The following is a 10,868-nucleotide window of genomic DNA, read 5'->3' on the forward strand; positions in this document are numbered from 1 at the left end:
ACAATTTAAAGTAGATTTATTACTGACAAAAATTTTAAAAGTTAAATGTTTGTTTCACCCCGTGGTCTCCCCAAAGACCATCGAGATGGCCTTATCTCTTCTTCGTTTATAGTATACCTAATGTCAAATACATAGATAATATACATAAAAGTCAAATATATGGCAGCACTAATCTATATGATTGTTGTTTTGAACCCATCTAGTGTTAAATGTTAGAAATAGAAGTGGTAATTAATAGAAAGAATAGAAAAATGGAGGTGAAAACAAAGATGAGGTGTGGAGTGACAAGAAGGAAATGTAATCAAATTAGGAAATTATGTCCAAAAATCGAAAGAAACGCCTCTCTTCGGAAGGTTTGTCTTGTTTCACCTTTGTATTCACAACATTATAGTTCATATAAACAGGTTTACTGTTCACTATTGCGAAATGATAACAATGCTGAAATTACATGTAGTTGATTTAAACTTAAACAAATTTATATTAAACTAAAATGTGACATACCTGAATGTTTATTTATTATACTAGCATAAGGCACTGTTTATCCGTACAGTGAACTCAATTTATATGGTGTAGTAGAAATTATCATTTTAATTCACTTTTTTTTTTGAAGGTGTCAAACATTCTGAGAAAGAAGGAGTCACTTAGGAGTGAAGAGGAAATCGCCGTCCTGGCTAGTATGTCGGAAGAAGTGAAAGAAGTAAAGTTTCGTATCCGCAAGAGACAAGAAACAATAGAAAGGAATAAAGAAATAGAAGATGATGATCTTGTGTTAAGAAACAAATGTAGAAACCTTGCAAATGCTGTGAAAGGTGCCAAGCATCTCGTGGTGAGTATTTAAAACAATGTTTGGGTCTTTTTACTGGTTCTCCGCCACCGCTCGGTGTCACTGTCAGTGAGCGCAGTGTTGCCAACTGAACTATAATTATAGTACATTTTGGTTCGCGTACTATTCGAAAAGTTATATTTTCGTCCGCGTACTATTAAAAAAGTATAGTACGTCAAAAATACCACAATTTTGAACAATTTTATTAATTGAATCCGCCCGTTTGGTTAGGGGTTCATATGTTGCGATGTTTAAAGTTCCGTAAAATGTTCGTACTTCAATCACAGCAAATCGTTATAACGTGAAGCGAGGGACGTAGTAAGTATAATCTAGGTGTATAATATAAGATCTCAGTGTGCGATATTAGTCTATGGACGTGGTTTTGCGTTGTATACCTACTCCAAAAAACTAACGTGACAGTTAATGACAGCAGCCGGTGTCAGCATTTTTCGGTCGTAAGAGGTGTTATAATAAAGCAGGGCATCGGAATTTCTCGAATTTTCCGTTATGTTTATGTGACAAACAAAAAACTTTCATTTTCTACACGTCCTATAATTTTTGCCGAAATACTATAATGGCTTGGACCGCGTACTATAATTCAATGACAAAAAGATAGCTACAATCCAAAATGACGACTGCCAGATTACGATGACGGAGAACCAGTAAAAAGCACCCAATGTTTTTATTAATGTTAGTAATGCAGCTGGCTGTGTAAAACGTGCTAGACCAGCGTGCTAGTGGATGGGATTACAGTACATGGGCTGGCGACCTGCTTGTCACTGTCCGATGAAAATTGTTAAATGTATATTATAAATTGTCAATAATCTATTTATACGTCTATATTCGATTTTCAAATTTATTTATTTACATATAGTAATCTTAACAAATTATACAAAGAAATAGTTGCAGTATAATGCAGGCGAGCTAAACGTCGGCGTATTAATCTCAAATTGAACTTACGTAGTGGTTAACGAATCAATTCTGGCAACTCGGCCAGTAAAATATCAATGTTTGAAATCTGACGATCCTGGTCCGCAGTTTTAGGGTGCTCCACGTGAAAAAAAAGTTCGAAGACTGTAAATCGTCTGACTTGCGTACCAATGGAGCACAGGCTTTAGAGAAATAGTATAAAGAGTACCTAAATACAAAAATTATGATATCTACTTGGAAGTACACCGAATGAGGTAGACCCTTTTTTAAGAATCTATAAAACAACGCCCACCTATTATATTCATCCTCATGTATGTGGAATATGTCAATATCCGAAATGAGTTGGTTGAGCAGGGTTATTGCCTCCTATTGGCCTCAGCTATGGTAGGTTAGTTTTGCACCTTGGGAGAGCAAACAACTGATGCTCCCGATTTCTAAGATAGCTATCAGGGACACACAGGTAAATACTGCTAAGAATGGTTACTAAGTTCTCATTTACACTGCGTATAAGTCGGAAAAAATACGTGGCTAAATATAGATATCTTCTAGTGATTAAACTACAGTATGTAAGCATACCTAAGAGAAAGCCATGGATAAGCCATACAACCTCAAGTAAATAAGTCTCAATTTTTTTTTTTAACTCGCTCCACCATAAGGTCGTATTTCAACTGATGCAGGGCCCAAACTATCAACCCACTCTCAAGCCGGCTTCTAACTAAGAAATCATAAAGGATTTTTCAATACCGTAACATGTGAAAACATCCGGAAGTACATAAGACGAAGCCCAACAGTTGTAGCGCCTTTTTACAAATGATAGACGTATCGACTGCTTTATCTGCACACCAGCCAACTGCACTTTTGACCGAAAATGAGATTTTGATGGCATTTTGTTATAAAGCATGTTTTCTATGCTCACACAAAATTTCAAACTCCTAAACCTATAAATAAATGCGTTACAGTCAACTGCAGGTGCCAAATTTCTAATATCATAAATCGAACAACTCTGCTCTTTATTTTATTTTTCTTTATATATGAAAGGAAAGCTAGTTCATTCATAGTGCAGCTTATTTTTGTAAAAAAAAAGAATTCTCCAAGTTAGTGTATTTTTGGAATTGTAAAATTCCGCTCGATAGTTAAATTATTAATTTTTTTTTCTCCTTCATGAACAATTTTCCAAAGTGGAGTTAGCCGGTTTGCAGATTATGCGGTCGATATGGCCACTAAATGACAGTTTACTGTCAAATAAAAAAAAATATATAATTATATAAGTATGCTTATATTATGAGAAATTTTTCGTCTCGCCAAATTCCAATTCAAAAAATACCATGTTTCTACTGAATACTCAATGGAAGATTTTCAAAGTAAATGATTGTAGCATTTGGTGTCATTGCTTGCGTGCGGAGTGGGCAAGCTAAATTTTATTAATTTATTTGCCTACTATACATTATTGAATGTTAGCTTAATCGTAGCTTGATCAGTTAAGTCCTCACCTGGAATACGATATGAGTGTGTTTGATCCCCATTCGGTGCAAGATTCTATTAAGGATTTTTCTAATCAGCATGCTTCTGAGGCTGTTCCGAATAAAACGTATGCGATTGTGAAACCGTGCAGACCAAATTACATGACATTGAGGAGGCTCATTCACACAGTGGATCTAGGGAATAACAACTGTTATCGGTAGTTTCTGCCATAAGTACATCAAATAATGGTGAAATGTGTTTGTTTCAGGTTTACACAGGTGCTGGGATCAGTACAGCTGCTGATATTCCTGACTACAGAGGCCCAAATGGGATCTGGACGCTGTTGCAGCAAGGGAAACAAATCGGGTTGGTAGTGATAGTTGTAATCATAAATCGTTATTAGCTTTTGTTACCATTGTTATAAATTATATCGGCAAGACGTATGAACCGATGTATTATCGTACTCATGATTAATTGACTAAAACAGATTTTTGTTTGAAATTAGCGGTTTTTTAGCAAGGTGCGTTTTTCTCCAATGAAAAAGGCTAATATAGATACTTTCCTATAATTAATAAGGGACCAGTCGTCCTTCAACCGAGCTAGCTAGCATCCGATTCAAAATGTAACTTCCCTTGCTTGTTTTTTTAAAGCAATCCTTTGCAATGCGTGTTGTAATCTTAAGTCCCTTTCAATAAGTTAAAAATCAATTCCGTAACCGTGTATAATTATCATATGAATCTGCTTTGTCGAATGTGTAAATTAATATGGTCAAATTTAATATTATTATATTGATATCTAAAATCTTTGAAATCTATTAATTTTATTGCCATACAATAAAAAAAAAACGTTGAGAATTAATTCAGTTAACCACTCATAGAGTAACTATTAAATTATTTAAAGTTCATATAAACTATTAATTTATAATTATTCAATTTAAATTATGCCATTTGGATATCATTCGTGAATATCGGGAAATCAAAATTTAAAAAATGGTTGCAAAAATGATGTCAGAACGCGATGTGACATCACTACATATTGTCGAACAAGAACTTCTTGTCTATGTGTTAAAACTGTGAACTAAAATTCCCCTCCATTGCAGTTAATCGCACTTCCGTTTTGAAATGAGAAATGTCCCCAAATTTATAATTTCATTTTACTCCCCCGTGGTGTACTGATCTAACAATTTACGTAGTTTGAAGCTTTTTATAATAAAAATATGTCTAAAACAATCAGGAGTGATGTTACAATTATTATTAGTAATCTTTTGGCTTATTGCGAACAAGTAAAGGAGAGCGAATAGAATTTTTAAACAGGCCCCTAGCACGCGTTGCCACCATGACTGGTACGTCACTGAGAAATCTTCTACATGCGACTACAGCGACTTCCTGTTATCGCCAATTTTTTGTTGTTGTCAGACAATAGTAACTGTCATTGTATGTATTTTGGTTTATGCATGTAATATTGATGTTATTTCGATTTAACGTAACTCAACCTTCTATGCATTTAGGGCTTAGCAGGAAATGAGTTATAATGATTCTCTGTTAATTAATATATTATATTGTCACTTGCATAGTATTTACTTATCGTCATTATAGCTGACATAGATAGAGTTGATGTAGATGGAGTGTCATGTTTCTTCCTTCTTCGGCCATATCCGCCACTTAGTTGGAGCATATGGACACCATGCGGCGCCTCCAAAAATCCCTGTCGTTAGCCAGTCTTCTTGCGTCATTCCAGGTCATACCAGCATCCCGTAGCTCCGCTGTATACACTCATGTGTGCCAATGGTTATCTATTTGCTTTCTGAATTAAAACTTCTTTAGCCGTGGTAGTGTAAAGATGCCTGATGGAAAGGAATGGAAAACAAAATTTTACACAAAATATAAAATAGCAGGTTAACTCCAGTGTAGTCCGTAACTCTAAAATCATTAAAAATCAGTATAAATATGCTATGATATATTCCAAGAGTTACATTTACGTATTTCGATCAATCATCAAACATCATCAGGCTGTAATTTTATGCAAAATTCTATACAAATACTTTTGAAAGGGTGTGGTGGGTTCCGGAGGGAAAAATATGTGGCTCATAAATTTTTTTGTTTGCTTCAGTAAGCACGATCTTACACGTGCTGATCCGACCCTGACACATATGGCACTCTGGCAGTTGTACAGGCAGCACTTCTTGAAGTTTGTGGTCTCACAGAACTGTGACGGGCTACATTTGCGGTCTGGTCTCCCCAGAAGGGCTCTCTCTGAGGTATGTTTCATTCAATGTAACTGCACTAAGATGTAATTTTACTAGTAGAAACAAAAAACTTTTAAATCTGAAACAAAAATCTAGCAATTTCTTTTTAGTTTATTTTCTATGGCCGAGATCTATGGAACGTCACAAATCGCTATTAGACATTTTACCATTTATCGGCTGTTTAACGGATACCGAAACAAACATAGTATGTATGTGTAAAGACTTGTATGTCTAGCAGTGATGCCAACCGTACTATAATTATAGTACAATACTATAATTTTAATTCCGCAAAAAATGTAAAATACTATAATTTTACGCCAAATATACCAAAATACTATAATTTTAAAGGATTCAAGAAGAAAAATGTTCCTGTACTATATATTTTTTAGAAATACTATAATTTTTACGCCTTTGTACTATAATCAGCATAGAAAAAGATGGCAACACTGATGTATAGTGCGAAAACATCTTCTTGGCTACGTCTTAAAACTGTGAACTAACATGCCCATTTTTAACTGCACTTCCATTATAAACTAACAAGCTCCTCCCATTTAGTAAACAACAGCGCCTAGAAGCGTAGCCAAGAAGATGTTTTCGCACAGTAGAACTAGTAACTTGATATCTGTCAGTCGCGATTCACGAGTATTCACGCAAACAACAACCAAATAGCTGTAGCAATTGAAATATTTTAATTATCGATTGAATAAAGAAATACGAAATTCATAGTATTAAATAATATATCATAATACATTACCAACAATGTTAATTTATTATTTACATACATAGGTATATGACATTTCAGCATGATACATTATACAAATTTCTTGCCATGTCAATAAAACAAATATATGAATCTAGTGTCTTACTAAGTATACTTTATCTGCAATGCGTTAATTAATTCAGTCAACCACTGATGTAGCTTAACTATTAATCTGTAATTAATTCATTTATGTTGTGCAGTTTCCATACTTTAACCATTTCGTGTCAATTAAAAATTATTAAGAAATCAAAATATAAAAAATGGCAATATTGATGTTGGCAGAATGCAATGTTACGTCACTAAGTAAGAATTTTACACTCTATTTTAGCTATGCATGTAATTTAGACCACATTAATTTTATTTAATGTAACTTGACATATATTGAACACAGCAACAAAAAGATTGGGGACACTTTTATATGTAAACAAATTCATTGACTTCTTCGTATTCTCAGAGAGAATTAATTGTTCCTTAACAATATTTATTAATTGGTTAATTATCGATATAATGTAATGTGAAGTTTAAATATCTATTTTTAGGTCCACGGCAATATGTATATAGAGATGTGCCGAGACTGCAAGCCGAATGTGCAATACTGGAGGCTATTTGATACTACAGAAAAGACTGCTAGGTTTTGCCACAAGACTTCAAGAATCTGTCATCTATGCGGGGGATCATTAGTGGTGAGTATTTGGACAGCATTGTCTTTCTGTATGTCCTTAACTCAGCACGTGCGTCTGTATCATACCTTAATGCACAGTATTACAGATCCTCAGCGCTTTTATCAATGTCTGTTATGTGAAATTTTACCGACCGATAATGTAGATAATCTAGGCATACGATTTTGAAATTGCCACTGTAATTCGCCTTGTGCGAAAAATCTTTGATGTTTGGCACCCCTTCGATCGGCTGTCAATCATTGCTTATGTCTTATCGGAATGAATTATCACGTCTTTTCACTGCGGTCGTGCAGTATGCATAATAATATCGCACTAATAGGTGCGGAATCGTTCCATTTTTTATGAGGTATAGTTGATAACTATTCACCCAACCCATTGCGTCCCTGCGTTGGTTCAAATACACATTGAGTATTTTTTGACTAGCCGCAGGTTTGAACCCGTGACTCGTGACTTTATATTTATACAAGCTTACTAGGACAACAAGAGTGAATATGGATTCATGGCTATCAGTCATCCATGAGATATCATTTGGATATTACTATTATTATACATTATAAGAACACACTTTTCTACTCCTGTCAATGCAAACTGTATTTGGTGGAGAAAATTAATATGATTTTTTTATTTGCATAGGATTCCATCGTCCACTTTGGGGAGAGAGGCATAGCTCAGTGGCCGCTGAACTGGTCAGGGGCTCTGTATCACGCAGCGAAAGCAGATGTCATTCTCTGCTTGGGCTCCAGCCTCAAAGTACTCAAGAAGTATCCTTGGCTGTGGGCCATGGACCGAGCCCCCAAGCACAGGCCTGCCATCTTCATCGTCAACTTGCAATGGACGCCCAAGGACGACGTGGCCGCCCTCAAAATAAACGGGAAGTGCGACCGCGTCATGGAGCTCCTCATGCAATATTTAAACTTGACCACGCCAAAGTATCAGAGATTTCACGATCCGATATTCGCTCACACCAGTTACTTGTCTCCCAGGGAATTGCACACTACGACGCAGCCCATGCTCATCAGGTCTCCGTTGGTAAAAGAAGACGAAGAAAAACAGCAGCAGGTCGAGAAAATAGATAATGAAGAAACCGAAGTGAACGGTAAAGGAATGGAAGTGGACGATCCCGATGATGATTGTCCATTGAATATACTTAAGCTTAAAATGAACGTAGACGACTTGCCGGAAGACTTGTCCATTCCTAAAGTGAGAGACGATGATAAATCGGTCATTTATAGTAGCAATAATATACTTAATACAATATCATGTAAGTCTGAATCTGTAGATGATGAGATTAGTGAAAGTTTAGTTAAAGGTGACGCAGCTATAAACGGCGATATCAATAATATTCAAATGAAGATACCTCAAGGTGAAGATATGCCAATGAATGTCAAGGAAGATGTGAAGGTCAAGTTGAAAACGGTAGATTTCAGTTGCACTGTTAATGTCCAGGAAAAGGAGGCATTCACAAAATGCCAATACTCAGATAATGTGCAAGTGACGAAAATAAGCAATGTTAAAATTAATGCCATCATTAAAAGTGATTCCGAAGCTTCCGAATGCAATAACGCTCGCAGCAATCAGAGTATAGGCGGAACGGAAGGCATATCCATGGAGATCTTGGCTCAGGAGTTCGAAAGGGTTCACGTCGAAATGAAAACCGGCGAGAACGAAATTCACAAAGTCAGTATTCTTTTAGTTAATAAGTCAAAGGTCTCGCCGACGAAATGCGACAAGTTTCAACAGACCGACCCGGAGAGCGCCCCGAAGACTTGCGATGACGACGATGACCACGCAAAGCCTGGTGCTGTCAAGTGTGAGAGTAAATGTGAAATACCGCTGTTGGACACCGGCCAAGAAATAAATGACAACATACATCAGCCGGTGGAAGTGAACGGCTCATCAGAACCAAAGAAATTTTCCATTAACGGTCAAAACGGGGTGACCAGTGTTAAAACTGAAATCATTAAGAGTGAAATAGATGACAATCGTTTATCTGAAGAATCGACAGAGAAGATAGTTCATAGAAACATTCAAATAAATGAAAATATTACGAATTTATCGAACGGTTTGATGAAGAACTTTTCATTAGATAATAAACTCGGTGATAAGAGTAAATTGGCAAACTCTCTGAGAAACTTTCGTCGGTTGAAAGACACAGCTAAAAATATTTCTAATACAGAAAACTTCCAAGTTTCTACCCTGAGTCCTGGTAATTCTGTCGATCTCGAGCAGAGTTCTGACGTGACAAATGAAGCGTCAGTCAATGAACCGTTAGATTTTAGTGCTAAACTACAGTCGGATGCGTCCTTGAATCATTTCACAAATAAGACAACGGATGTCCCGTGCATTTTGAAAGTTCCAAAGCCGCCATTGTATTTGTCTAAGAGCAGCTCTCTCAGGAAGAAGCCTGCAATTGTGGGCGTAGATGAAGCCGTCGATTTAACTTTCAAACACGTCAGAGTGAAGAACCCCGTCAATGGAATACTTAGCAGGTGTCTCACCAAGAAAATTATTCCGCCCGTGAGAAGTGTCAACAAGGATAGCATTGAGAATATTTCCATTTTCAAAGAGTTCTTCTGCCACTCCAACCGAAATTTTAACAGAAAATGTCAGTCCATAACTCGGGCGATAATTCAGAACACCCTATCGGTGAGCCGTGGCGAATTGCAGTATGCCTATTCTGGACTGCACAGCATAATAAATCCGGTGCCGTTCTACGTTCAGTATGACTTCAAAAGTGTTTTCAATTCAGTGAATCTGATACGATTCGGACAGAAATTGATGCTCAAAGGCAAACCGGTCGTTCCGGTTTTAAGAAGCAGCAGTAAAACCATCAGGAATATCGCGAACAAAACTAATCTGAAGCTTCTGGCGCGGAAGAAAACAAAAAGAAAAAACGAACCTCAGTGCGAATTCTGCCGACAGCATTACAAATCTCGCTTGTGTAATTTTTATGCAGCGTATAACTCGGACGATAGATTCGAAAAATGGCACAACGACAAGGCGGTGATGTGCGACTGCTGCGGTGAATCGGAGTCTTCTGAAGCGAGCGGCGACGACGACGCTACGTCCGCCTCGGAGAACGACACCCGCAAACATTCGCCGTCTGATGACGGCAAAGTCAATAATAATAATAAGTGCAACTTTGATCTCAAAAGTCGTGTTCAAACTAGTGTAAGTGACAATAGCAAATCCAACGGCGACGCTGACCCCTCGCCACAGGCCGGCTGGTTTGGGAAAGGTTTCCGTAAAAATAGACGGCGAAAGAGGTAACACTCTTTCTGTTGGACTGGCGCTCTTCTATTTTGATAACGGTAATGTTGAGGAACCCCGGATTTTATTTAAGTAATTTTATTCCTGGCATCATCCGTGATCCGGTGCCTCTCAACAATGTTACCCATTTATTTTACCTACTGTATTTATTTATTTTATATTGTCTTTGGCGGTGTAGTTCTTCTTCCAACACCACTGGATTCTGTGTTTTTATTATTATTAACACTACCTGCCACAAGTACCTACGCAAAGTAGGTAGGTAAGATCTAAACATTTTCATGTGTTTTCTGAGCGAATTGGGTACTAAATACTTAATATGCCAATCAAAATCTTCACGAATGTAAAATACTGTATAAAAAAAGTTTGCAATCATGTGTACAATCAAATTATTTATTATCAATAAGAATGTAATATATTGGACAATGAACGCTTGTAAAAGAAGTGCTACCAATACGCCACAACATAACCATTATTGTGTATTATATTATTTAGATAAAGCAATAAAAAAGTACACTTATACCTCGCTTTACGGCTAAGATCCGTTCCAAAAAAGTTGGCCGTGTAGCGAATTATTCACTTCCATATGAATCGGTAATTGCATTTTATTTATTTTAAAATCACACAAAAATAAATGCATTCTTCATCGCGATCAATTTGTTGAAATTGGATGTTTTCGAATAGTCCTTCGAGGTTAATCAA

At 36.6% G+C, this 10,868-nt stretch overlaps 1 protein-coding gene across 1 annotated transcript; it reads left to right on the forward strand.

The window, feature by feature from the left end:
- Nucleotides 1–233: 233 nt before the first annotated feature.
- On the forward strand, nt 234–10,226 carry Sirt7 (sirtuin 7). The gene is made up of 6 exons (XM_085950009.1): nt 234–353; nt 611–826; nt 3,483–3,580; nt 5,324–5,471; nt 6,759–6,902; nt 7,533–10,226. Exons 1-6 carry the CDS (start codon nt 252–254, stop codon nt 10,167–10,169), a joined length of 3,345 nt encoding a protein of 1,114 aa, XP_085806135.1. The 5' UTR covers nt 234–251; the 3' UTR covers nt 10,170–10,226.
- Nucleotides 10,227–10,868: the final 642 nt, after the last annotated feature.

Source organism: Rhyacophila brunnea, unplaced genomic scaffold, assembly GCF_057557595.1.
Source record: "Rhyacophila brunnea isolate RB1 unplaced genomic scaffold, BYU_Rbru_1.0 scaffold_22, whole genome shotgun sequence".
Classification (NCBI taxonomy): Eukaryota; Metazoa; Arthropoda; class Insecta; order Trichoptera; family Rhyacophilidae; genus Rhyacophila; species Rhyacophila brunnea.